This window comes from Centruroides vittatus, unplaced genomic scaffold (genome assembly GCF_030686945.1).
Source record: "Centruroides vittatus isolate TY-2023 unplaced genomic scaffold, ASM3068694v2 contig_1218, whole genome shotgun sequence".
Taxonomy (NCBI): Eukaryota; Metazoa; Arthropoda; class Arachnida; order Scorpiones; family Buthidae; genus Centruroides; species Centruroides vittatus.
Window position 1 is genome coordinate 542,575 of NW_027120780.1, and position 13,582 is coordinate 556,156.

The following is a 13,582-nucleotide window of genomic DNA, read 5'->3' on the forward strand; positions in this document are numbered from 1 at the left end:
AAAAGAAAGATTTTTCGTATTTTTAACAGCCGTCGTTACTTAACTGTTTTAATAGATGTGTAATTTATTTATGACAACCTTAACGCATTATTGCTAATGTAAGATTGTAATGTTTGTATAGAAACTTATTTTAAACCTTTTATTTCACATTTAATAAAATCAACTTGAAATGCTTGTTATATTTTTTTTTAATAATTTACATAAATCTAATTACCTGTTTAGAAAAGGGCAACGTTTCAAGTTATCAATTAAAGCTGAAGCTCTATCCGTAATTTAATTAATAGTTGCTCTTGAATAAAAGCGTTTTCTATTAAAATAATTTGAATAGTTTCCTATTGAAATAGCATAATCTCGTAACAGAAAATATCTAAATTCCATATTTTTTTCAATTTTCTACTTTAAAGTCAAATAAACGAGTCTAGTCGACGTAAAAGAATATAAGTTCGTGGAAAAATAATTTAATAGTATATTAGAATATCAATTAATGAGCGGAATAATACAGAGCCAATCATAACGTGCCAATAAGCGGATTGCAAAACAATTTGGACAGCTTATCAGATTTATTTCATGGAAATTTATTGTCTGTTAGCGCAGATTTTATATTAAAATCGAGTAAGCGAATGACTAAATTAAGTATCGAAATATTTGAGGCCAAATTTCTTGATTTGTACATAATGTCAGCTTTTTTTTTATTTTGAAATATATATTATTTAAATATATTTATATTAAAATTGCCAAAAAGTGAGTTTTATCGGAAATAAAATGGTGCACATTAAAAATGAATCTATCGCCGCTTTCAAAAAGTTTTAGCTTCATGATAATAATTTCGGGCTACATAGCATCGAGAGCAAATCTTAACTTTTACAGAATTAATTATAAAGTAATTATAAAGAAATCTGAAGTCGTATTTTGCACATAGATTTTAATAAAATTATAAGAAGAATAAAAATGCTTATATGATTGTTACATAATAAAGTTAAACATTTTCATAATAGAAATAAGTGGAAGTAACTATGAAACTGAGATAATTTTCCGCTGACAGCATTTCTATCCTTTGTTAAAGTTGTTCGCTCGGACTCTCGAATGTTTCATATTTTCCGTAAAAAATGAAAAAGTAATGAAAATGTTAACTAATATCGACCTCTTCCCGTTAACTGCCATGTCACCAACACTCCGTCCTTTGATACGAACGCAGCCGATGCCATTTCTTGTCTTCTGTTGTCGCCTCCAATTAAATCGCTATCTGTAAGATTAATCTGTATTAATTTTTCTTGGTGAGAAATATTGAGGACAGAAAAGATTTCTTCTTGTAAACATTGACGCCAACGACTTTTTATCTGATCCACTATAGCATCGAGCCAATCGTATTTTCTCAAAATGGTGGCACAATCCCGAATCAAGTCCTTGCACTTCAGTACGACTTTCAGTTTGTCTAAATCTTCTTGCCAAATATCTAAAATATTGTCATCGTTATCTGCAATATATAAAATAATCGATTTCAATTCACTACATCGAAGTTGATTTTGTATTTCTGGTAACTTTTTAGTAATTACATTATAAAAAGTTTGGCAAATTCTTTTTATCATGTAAGTCATATAAGAAAGTGTAATTTCTCTATTATAACAACGAGATACAAGCAAATTAGCAGCTGCGATGGAAATACATAAGACCAACCCCTCTGGTCCTGCTGTTTCTCTATTGTATTCGCAGCTTGTGTTATCTATAATCAATGGGCATAGACAGCCATTAAATCCTAAAGGAAAAAGATTTTCAAAATGAGCAATTTTAAGAAATCGAACGTAATAAACTGGATCTATATTTGGAAATTTTCTAGCGCGTAAATCTCTCGCTGCACCACCACCCAATGCTGCTAATGCTTTCCTCGAAGAATTAGAAAGATCGTCATTGCTCGTAACATTAATCTGAGGATTTTTTCTCCGAAACAAACCTACATCGTAAATCCAACGTCGAAACAAAATAGCAGGATGATGATATTCATCTCGATCTCCGTAAGACCATTGAAGCATCCCGACGTACGAACGAAATCGTTTACTGTCGACTCGAATCCACTCTTCTCCATTTTCTAAAGAACAGTGATGCTTTGCATCGTGAGGTAACTTTGCAGCATTATGAAGAAGGTTTATGAACCAAGTCCTTTCATTCTCTGCTGAAGGAACATCGTCTATCCATTGCCAAATTCCTTCGCACCAATTAAATGCTAATCGAATCCATAAACTAGGAACGTTGGTGACTTCGTATAATTTTTGACAGGTGCTTCCTAAATTTATCAGATCGAATGGACAACTTAATAAAGTACAAATCTGATGAAGTATTAATTCCGGTAGATCTAAAATACTACAATTACTCATTTCTTGAGTAAATTTTGAAATCTTGCTTTTTAATTCAACTTTTATTTTCTTTTTCCTGAAAAAGTTCAATATTTAATATAGAAAAACTAGTATTTAAAATAAAATAATCTCTGAATACATTTTACAGTTTGCAATAATTAATAATCTACTTGTTTTCTACTAAACATATATTTAGTAAAAAGCCTATATTTTTAATAGGGTTGAGAAATCATTACAATTGTCAAAATACATAACGAATTAGATATACTATATTTATTAAAAAGTAATTAAAGTGGAAGCAAGAGCTCTCATAGGTTCTAGGATATATTTGCCCCTCCTAAAATTTATTTTTTTTTCGCTTTTCTGTTTTGAATAATTTCATAAACAAAAGTATTTATAAGAATAAATTTGTTGTAGTCGTACACTGAAACAATAGTTATGTAATTCCCGCGCGTCGAGTTGGTTCTTCTATACTTCCATTTTTCTTTAAGTCGTATGCAGTACAGATAAATTCCGCGTCGGAATTTTTCCAAAGGAACCGTTCCACACCGAATGCTGAGAATGTCCAGACGGAACTATGAACACGTTCTTCATTGTGCATTATTTGTGAATACGGCCTTTCACGTAAAGTGAAAAGCCGTATTCATAAATAACACACAATGTACACCGTACTCCCTTCTGAATTTGAACTTGAAGTAAATAAAAATGTTCCACAAGTTTTTAGGAATGATAAAATTAGTTTTGAGTATTTCAAGTTTATATTTTTATTACAGGTCATAATTACAGTAGAGCATCGTTTATCCGACTTAATTGGGGACTGGGGTTGGTCGGATAACTAAAAAGTCGGATAACCAAAAGGTATGAAAAAATACATTATTAGTATAGTGTATTAGGCCTGGTTTAAATACTAGCCTCCCTTTCGTGGTCGAACCAGTGCTGCCAGCTAAAACATGCAAAAATTTAACAAAAATAATATTAAAGTAGCCAAGACATAACCAAATTTTGTAGCGCCACATCACTAGCGGACATTTGAATTTGCCGACTAGAACGCGGTCGGTTAACCGATAAGTCAGTTAATCGGGGGTCGGATAAACGATGCTCTACTGTACTTGCTTTTTATTAGTAATTTATAATTATGACAAATACGAAAATTGTAAGCAAATACATTTTATTTATTAAGGGTAGTCCTATATATACCCGGCGCTGCCCGGGCGAAAAATAAGATCAAATGTTAAAATGAACGTTATTTTAGCCTATCGTTATTATGTTTATCACGAAGTGTCAAGAGAATCAGAGGATAAGAAGGATAAATCAGAGAGAGAAGTAGTGTCCAGATTTCATCCCGTTAATAATAATTATTATGCAATGCTTACTTATATATCAACGCAGTGTACTTAAGTTATCACAGTGTCAAGCGGATGACATTAAAGGAAACGGGTGAGGATTTCCAGGTTTTATATTAGGTTGAATTTTTCAGCGAAACCTATTCTAGACAGTTCTAACAAATTCCAATTCCAGAAGGGAACAATTCAAATTCAATAATTCAAATTGCAAATTGCACACGTTCTTCATTGTGTATTATTTGTGGATTTTTAATACTATCTTGTTATGCCCTGAATACATCTACATAAAAAAAATTATATACAGTAAATACTTATATTTATCATTTAATTGTACTGTCATACTCTAAAGCAGTGGTTCTTAACCTGGGTTCGACCGAACCCCCCCTTTTTTTTAACTCTTTCCGCCCTGCGGGCACTAAGAGGGCCTCTTTTAGTAGGCCCATTATGAGTTCGGCCAGGCCCACAATGGGGCGACCGGGTGGTGAGGGACGGGGCCCGACATATCCGAACGGACCACCCCCCGAAAAATTCCTGGGGATTTTTCGACCCGTTCGGATTCGATCCCGGGTCCCCCAGAGCGGTAGGCTGCCACCTTAACCGCTCGGCCATCCGGCCGCTTCGACCGAACCCCTGGGGTTCGGCGAGTCAGTCTCAGGGGTTCGGCGGAGGTCAACCACCTGACGTCATCGTGACGTAGAAACCGTATTGGTTTCGAAAACTAATGCTACATAACGTGTGTTCTATTGGGAAACTTCTCTTACTCTCTAACTTCTACTACTCTCTAACTGAAACGAAGTGAAGAGATCGCAATCGAATACACGTATAAACGACCTGCAAGACGGTCAAGCACACACCCGACTCATACGTTCGTGATGACACGCTCCACTCGGCTATCATTGGCTGCGGGTGATCACGCAACATCGCTTGGCCTTTCTATGCTGCAGGAAATTTGGTGCGCCCAGTATTCAAATTGTGACTGTCGTGATTGTACGTCGTGTGATTTCTTTTTTAATATTTTAATCCCTTCATACTATGTCGAGCAAAAAAAAAAAGTGGTCGGACGAATATGTACAATATGGATTCACATGTATAACGGAACGTGATGGGAGTCAGCGTCCTTGTTGCATGATTTGCAATGCCAAGTTGAGCAATTCTAGTCTAGCACCGGCAAAACTAAGAGAACACTTCTTTAATCTGCATGGAAATTACAAAAATACAACACTCGCTGAATTCAAGGTGAAGAGGGCCAGATTTGATGAAAAGGGTAGTCTGCCTGTCCTCGGCTTTGTACCCATCGATAAACCGATCCTTACAGCATCGTACGAAGTCGCTTACCTTATCGCAAAGCAGGGCAAACCACACAATATTGGTGAAAAACTCATAAAACCAGCCGTGTTGAAGATGGCGAATATCATGCTGGGAAAAGCGGCTGAAGTTAAGTTATCCCAAATTCCTCTTTCAAATGACACCATCAGTGACAGAATAGATGACATGAGCAAAGATATCTTGGCTCAAGTAGTTGCAGATCTGATTTCAAGTCCGGCAAAATTCAGCCTTCAACTCGACGAAACTACAGACGTTTCCAGTCTAAGTCAGCTTGCAGTATTTGTGCGCTATGTGAAAGACGACGTTATAAAGGAAGATTTTTTATTATGTAAGCCTCTTACAACAACAACTAAGGCAGCCGGCCGGATGGCCGAGCGGTAAAGGTGGCAGCCTACCGCTCTGGGGGACCCGGGATCGAATCCGAACGGGTCGAATAATCCCCAGGAATTTTTCGGGGGTGGTCCGTTCGGATATGTCGGGCCCCGTCCCTCACCACCCGGTCGCCCCATTGTGGGCCTGGCCGAACCCATAATGGGCCTACTAAAAAAGGCCCTCTTAGTGCCCACAGGGCGGAAAGAGTTAAAAAAAAAAAAAAAGAAAAAAAAAAACAACAACAACTAAGGCAGCCGATGTAAAGAAACTTGTGGATGACTTCTTCAAAGAAAATAATCTTTCGTGGGATATGGTTTCTGCAGTTTGTTCGGACGGAGCCCCAGCCATGCTGGGAAGAAAGTCTGGTTTTGGTGCGCTAGTGAAAGCCGATGCACCACACATCGTTGTTACACGTTGTATTCTACACAGGCATGCGTTGGCAACAAAAACCATGCCTCCAAAACTGGCAGAAGTCTTAAAAATTGTAGTGGAATGCGTGAACTATGTGCGAAATAGTGCTCTGAGGCACCGCATCTTCAAGGAGTTGTGTAAAGAAATGGGGTCTGAATTCGAGGTACTTCTGTACCATTCAAACGTTCGGTGGTTATCCCGGGGACAGGTTCTGAATCGTGTTTTTGCCCTACGTGAGGAATTAGCCCTGTTTTTGCAAGAGCACCAACATGGTCATGCAGATTGCTTCAAAAATTCGGAATTTATTCTCATGCTTGCGTACATGGCTGATATCTTCGCAGCTCTCAATCATCTGAATCAACAGATGCAGGGCGGTGGTGTCAACATCATCGAAGCGGAAGAAGCCCTGAAGGCGTTTCAAAAAAAGCTACCGTTGTGGAAACGACGAATAGAAAACGGTAACTTTGCAAACTTTACCCTGCTGGACGAATGTGTAAATAAGAATTATGATGTGCCTGGAATCGGAGATATTTCTGTATCGGGGGAACTGAAGCACGCAATTTCCATGCACTTAGACGAGCTTGCAAAGTCTCTTGAAGGGTACTTCCCTTCAAGAGAGTTATATCCAGCATGGGTGAGGCAGCCGTTTACGTTTGATGTTGAGAAAACAGATGTCAATGATACATACCTGGATGAAATCATTGAAATTCAGCAGAGCCAGGTTCAACAGCAACTCTTCAAAACAACAACGCTCTCATCGTTTTGGTGCCACCAAATAGTAACGTACTCTGCTATTGCGAAGAAAGCTCTGGAGATTTTGATACCGTTTGTGACAACATATCTTTGCGAGCAATCCTTTTCGAGGATGCTGGACATTAAAACGAAGAAAAGGAACAGACATAGTTGCGAAAATGACATGCGAGTGGCACTTTCCAAGGTAAAGCCTCGCATTTCCGAACTGGTGTCTAAAAGGCAACAGCAGCAGTCACACTGATTTTAAATTTTGTTCTTTGTTCTTAATGTTTTGTTCTTTGTTCGTAATGTTTTGTTCTATAATGGTTTTGTTTATTTTGTGGATCAATAAAATATATACGTATGTTTTGAATTTGAAAAATTATATTTTATTTTTCCAATTAAAAGGGGTTCGGTGAATGCTCATATGAAACTGATGGGGTTCGGTACCTCCAGCAAGGTTAAGAACCACTGCTCTAAAGGAATAGAATATTTAGTACATACCACGTATTTTGTTACTTTTTGGTCAATAATATCGTATTTACTCGTATAATTGCGGTTTTTTTCCAAAAAATTCGTGACAAAAAGTCGAAATGCACGGAGTAACAAATCTGGTTATGCAACCACTGAATCGTTTTGCTTATTTTGCTATTGATAAATTTCGCTAAACGACTAGACGATTTTGCTTAATAAATGGTCATGTATAGTCGATAGTTACGAGCAATATTATTTAAACATTTTAGTGTAACTAATTTTGTGAAAATAAGGATAAATAAAGCAAGTTAAATATATAGATGTGGCTGATGGTAATCGTTATACCTATATTAACTTACTAAGCTATTGGTCAATTAGCAGTTTTTTTCACTTTTGATTGAAATTAAACAAAGTAGAGACGTCTTATTTTCATTTAATTAGTAAATTCATTATAAAATAAATTTTCTGCAGTAATTTACCTGATATACAAGTAAAAGATTAAAAAAGTAATAATAAGGAAAAAATATTAATACCGCGTAGACTTGTTAATTGAGAGTTGCCATAGTGAATGGTAAAACTTTTTAAATATGTAATAAATTAAATTGGAAAAGTTTTTAAATTGATAACTTAAAAAATGGGTGCGTGAATTATTCGAGTAAATACAGTTATAGAATCCGTTCCAATCGTCGGTTACATTGGTAAACTTCTCATTATAACTGGTTTTTCGGGTGAAAATGGTTGAAAACTTGTATTAGGTTCCCGTGTTACTTTACAATTACAGTTTGCAACGCAACAAAAAACTTAGCTTTTTCTGTTAAAATTTATCTTAATATTTTACTGTTACATTTTTATATATTTATGTAGTTTTTACATCATTTTGATTTGATAAGCTTGTGTAAATAACTGAGTAATTATAACTTTCTTATTAAATTTACCAGTAAAGAAAGATCGAAACTTTGTGGACCTTGGTTTGGGCCTTTGTTCACATGTAAGATCCATATACAAGTATAGTATATTTGTACCTTGATCCAAAGGGTTAGGGGACTTAATGTAACCCTCGGTGTCAAGATGGCGGCGCTTCCGGTAATCTCCAATCCGGGTGTCGTGAGGTAATAGTGATAGAGGGAGCTATCATGTAATTTACTGACTTAATACGTAATAACGTTTAACGTGATGTAAAAAAAAAATGTGAAAGATTATGCAAATTTGTAAAATATGACGTGACGTGTAGACGGTATTTTTCGTAGAAATATGCAAATTAACCAGTAGGTAGACGATAATGACTGTTGCGTTGTATCTATAGTGGAATTTTTTATGTTTAGTTTTTCAATAATTTCTCCAAAAAAGTTAAAAAGGTAAATATATTGTTCTTAAACGATAGTATTTGTGAATTTGATATAAATAACAACTAAAAATGTTGTTAATTTTTCAATTTATTTATTTATATTTTGATAATTTTGTATCTAGTAGTTATGCAGAAATTAGGTCCGGTGAATTTTAGTTAGGTCGAACTCCCCGTAAATTCTAATAGATAGATGAAAATGAATATTTGAAATTAGCGTGGGACAATGATATTAATATTGGCTTTAAATTTGCTTTAAAATTAGGACTACAACGAACTCATGCAAGGTGCAACTCGTGTGCTAAAACATGTAAATTATACTATAGAAGCGACTTAAAATCATGTTATCTAAGATTTGTAAAAGTGGTAATAAGTATTCAGCATACGGAGGAAACATTCAAAAGCATATTTGGCAATGTCCATTTTGGTCGTATTTTGTCTTTCGGTTCGCCCTCAAATTGTTTAAAAGGTAGCAAAATGGAATTACAGCATTCGGCACCGTCGGAAGCATATATCTGATTGAATAAGTATAAAGAAAACCTGGAGACAGTTTCCAATTTTTCGCAAAACAATTGGTTGCGATGTGTCCAGGGACTGGGAAAACTCCAAAATGGTTTGATCTACAATATGTTCCGTCTGCACTACTTCCGAACTTTAATAAGAAGCAAATACTGAAAATAGAGAAGGAATAGGAAAAGGCAACAACAAATGTGAATAAAAAGGCAGTCAAACACTCCTCTAAAGTTGTAGCAGAAACGACAACATTAGGGAAGAAAGGACCTGCAAAAAATGAAATTGGAATCTACCAATCTAGGGAAAAAAAGTAGAATCGAATATAAAAAAGGAATCGTTAATGTGAGTAGGCACTATGTTATTTTTTTATCATCAATATTTTATCTTAGATTATTATATTTTCGGAGACACGTGATCTCCGATCAAAATAGCGCTAAACGCGCAGTCTCCAGGCCAATCCAAGATGGCGACCAAAAGCGCCGCCATCGTGGCACCAAGGGTTACATTAACCAAAAAAGGCAATGCAAATTGTATAGTTTGTTGGAGTTTGCGCTTATTTTTTAAAGTTTTTAATATTATTCTTCACACTGATGAAAATACAATAAAGAAGACACAAACCTGTTTAAAGAACGTGCTTGGTTAATTGATCTAAAATTCTAAATTGTATTTTTTTTTTTTATCCTCGAGATAAAACCTGAGAGCGCACTTGAATATAAAAAAAATACTAGATATTATTTTGAGTAATGCCATGAAAAAGAAAAAAACATTATAAGACCTCCCCTAGCACTCCAATAAAGAAGGTTAGTGGTGGTCCAAATATATTTGCAAAACACTATTTTCTTCTTTTAACAGCACGAAAAAGAATTCATTAAAAGAAATTCATTGCTTGAAAGAAAATAAACATTTTATATTTTATGAAACGAATTTAATATACTATATGCGCCATCTATGAGAGGTATCTGAAACTACAACAATCATTGTTTCCTATTTCCAACGCAGTTATATTAATAGCTTGAATTCAGAACATTCGAAGCTATTTCAGAATATTTTTCGAAATAAAAATCTTTTTATATTTTTCTAATAAAAAAAAAAAATTAAATTAAAACGGATCTCCGACAACTCTACTTATTTACAACGAAATATCGCCGTAGTAAACTAGAACGTTATTGGTTAATTTCTATAGCAAACGATCACGTTTAGTAAACTGACCTTTTGCTTGCTTCGAGACACGACATCCTCTGGTGGCGAATTCCTCCGAAAGAAAATACATAATGAGATATTTGGAGACATTTTTGAATTTGAAAAATTATCCTAATAGGATAAAATTACTATTAAAATTAAATTTAAAAATAATATAAAATTTTATTATATAAAAATGCAATTAATTTATGTTTTTGGAAACTTTAATAAAATTAGAAGTATATGATACGGTAAAGCCGTAATGAATATATTAAATCGGATATTCAATGAGACCGAACCGGATGTATTCGGTCCTGTCCATGAAAAATTTCTGAAGCAATGGTCACACCTAGCGATTTTCAACCGCTTAGACATGCAACGAGCGAGATTTGCACGCGTCTTGCCGTGGTCACATTAGAGATGTTGCGGTCGAAGTTTTCGTCGCGAAAACGTGAACGTCGGACGTTCAGCGCTGCCATCCTGTAAGCCTAGAAGTTTGGCAATGGTGATTGGAACGCCGAATATGATTCCACTGATATTCCAAATGCCATTTTCTAACTTCTAGGCTTACAGGATGGCGGCGCTGAACGTCCGATGTTCACGTTTTCGCGATGAAAACTTCGGCCGCTATCTCTCTATCGTTCGTTGGCGTTGCAACTTGGATACACATGAGCTTATAATAAAACAACATCCACTTCGTCTACTATTTTTTTTTTTTTTTTTCCTTCCTTTAATAGTGAAAGAATATCGTTGGGAAAAGGTGATACTCTTTACTTAGCTCTTTAGCTATATTTCAAAATAGTATTGTCGTTACTAAACTAAAAACAATAATCATTTTGCATCCAGAAATCTAAAAATGATACTTGCAATCAATGGCGAGACTTTCGTTTATCCTCCTGTGCTTTTCTATCTTTTCTTCGATAAAACGCAGAATTAAAACTCCAATTCGTGAGCCCCAATGAGCTCGATCAACTTCGATTCTAATGCTGTACCGATCGGTATTTTCACTTTCTTCCATGATGATAATTACTTTCAATGTTGCCATCATTGGACGTGGCACAAAGGCGTTTGTCGATTGGATGCGCGTTTGTAATGGACATGAGTAAAACAAACATTTTGTTTCTAGTTGCGGTTGCGGTTGCACCGGTTTTCAAAGTGGGCTTACTACTTAACGGGAACAGTCGTGGCGGTTGCAGTTGCCTGCGTGGCTGGAAATTGCAAGGTTTAACCACGACTTACAATTAGAATCGATCAGTTCTCTGAGAACAATACATATGACTGGGTTATCCGGCCGTTTAAATTTGAATAGTAACAAACACGCGGTTTCGTTACCAGAGAAAAACTGATTTATTAAAATTTGCTAACAACTTGTTTTATATTTTAATTTGACATTTAATAAGCAGATTGAAATGCCCTTAAACACCGAAAGAGAGAATTTTTTTTCTTTTGTTTTTTTCAGTTAAATATCCGAGCAGATGACATCTGCTCGGGCATTTAAATGCTGATCACCGGCCCAGTAGAAAGGATGAGATGCACTATTAGAGGCGGTGAACTAGAATTGGAATCTATTGGCGTCGCAATTTTATTGGTTACTAGAAAGCCAATAAGAATTCAGCTGCTAAAAATAGTCAATGGAAATTGAATTTTCGTACGAAGCCAGATATGAGTTTTAGTACTGCAAACATGTTGCCAGTTTAGCTATTCTCCCGCGAAATATGGCTTTTTTGGTGTTCGGTCTAGCAAGAATAATTTGTTTTCCATTTAGTGAAAATTCTAGCCTTTTCTTTATTAAGAGAGAAAAGCTTACTGGTCGTCAAAATAATTCCATTTTCTTTCGCTTCTTTCTTGGAAAAATCACGTTAACAACATTTTTAATCGTTGGACTGGTTACTGCAGTGGTTATAGAAAGGCGTTGACAACACTACAGCATATATTTTTAAAATCTATCGTGTGCTCTAGCTATTTACAAAAGTGAAACAGAGTGCCTGTATGTTTATGAATGTTGATACATTGAGTTTGGAGAGCTGCTTTAGGACCCATTTTGTAACTTTATAATGATTTTGCATTTTGCGGAATGTTTGGTTCTAGTGTAGCATTTTTTTCATAAAATAGTTTATTTTCAGTTATCTTCTATGTTTAATTTGAGAACTTCTACCTTAAATATAATTATATGATTTCTTATCATATTGGAATCTATTGGCGTCGCAATTTTATTGGTTACTAGAAAGCCAATAGGAATTCAGCTATTCAGCAAATTCAGTGAGAATTTGATTTAAATATCATCATAATTTGTTGTTAAATTTTAACTTTGTCACAGTATTAGCAAAAAACTAAAAAAATGTGTTTTGTAGAATTATGTTCCGATGGAAAACACCAAAACGGCACCAAAATCTATTCTGATTGCACCAGTGTCAAGTTTTAAAAATAAGGAAACACAGAAAACAGAGAAGAAAAAGAAAAGGTAACAACCAATCGAATACAAAGACAAGGAAAAAAACGTCTACAAGTGTAACCGACAACATCAGGGAGGAAAAGACATGCAACAAGAGCTGAAGAATTGACAAAATCAGTATAGAAATGTAGTTTCGAACGAAAAAAAGAAGCGTTAATGTGAGTAAATTTTTTTTATTTTACTTTGGTAGTTTATTACGGTTCGGGAGTCACGTGATCTCCGATCAAAGTATCGCGTACCGCGCAGTCTCCCGACTAATCCAATATGGCGACCGGAAGCGCCGCCATCTTGGCACCTAAGGTAACATTAACCAAAAAATCAACAACAATGATGATGACAAACAGGAGTTTCTTTGGTGCTTCATGCATTTTTTAAAACTTAACTCTTTCCGCCCTGTGTGCACTAAGAGGGCCTCTTATAGCAAGCCCATTATGGGTTCGGCAGGCCCACAATAGGGCGGCCGAGTGGTGAGGGACGGGGACGGGGCCCGATATAACCGGACGGACCACCCAACAAAAAATTCCTGGGGATTTATCGACCTCCGGATTCCAACTCGGGTTCCCAGAGTGGTAGGTTGCCACCTTGACCGCGCGGCCATCCAACCTTAGGTGCTTCATGCATTTCTGTTGTAGCAATGTTCCTATTCAACTTTTTCCTTTAAAACAATACGTTAAATTTGAATGGTTAAGTGAAGTGTTTTCTAAAATATTAGGCCTTTACAGTACTGTTGGAAACGTAGTAGTAATTGGCATTGTGAAGTGGACATATCCGTAGCTACAGTGGGCTATGAGGTGGCTAAGTCAGTAGTGTCCGTATGCAGTATACAGTATATAATACAGATGACTCCCGTAGAACGGGGGGGGGTACGTTCCGCGTTATAGGAAGTCGCATTATACCAGACATGCATTATCAGACAATTTTATGCAAGATTAAACTAGACTCCAGCACTGATCGTACATTGCTTTAAATCAGTGTTTCTCAAAATTTTTGGTCCGCGACCCTTCTTTTGCACTTAAAAATTTCAAAGGACCCCGAAGAATGAGTATATGTAGAAAAACATCCCGGAGGGAGGGGTTAATTTAAATTCAAG

At 35.8% G+C, this 13,582-nt stretch overlaps 1 protein-coding gene across 2 annotated transcripts; it reads right to left on the reverse strand.

The window, feature by feature from the left end:
* Positions 1-902: 902 nt before the first annotated feature.
* On the reverse strand, positions 903-10,096 carry LOC136987497 (uncharacterized). 2 transcript variants are annotated; one of them, XM_067285241.1, is made up of 3 exons: positions 10,071-10,096; positions 1,949-2,424; positions 903-1,474 (listed from the first exon to the last, which is right to left on the reverse strand). In XM_067285241.1, the coding sequence occupies exons 1-3, from the start codon at positions 10,094-10,096 to the stop codon at positions 1,131-1,133; spliced, it is 846 nt and encodes a 281-aa protein (XP_067141342.1). In that variant the 3' UTR covers positions 903-1,130. The 2 variants fall into 2 exon arrangements, with proteins under 2 accessions (XP_067141342.1, XP_067141334.1); XM_067285233.1 differs by having other exon boundaries at positions 903-2,424.
* Between the last annotated feature and the right edge of the window lie 3,486 nt (positions 10,097-13,582).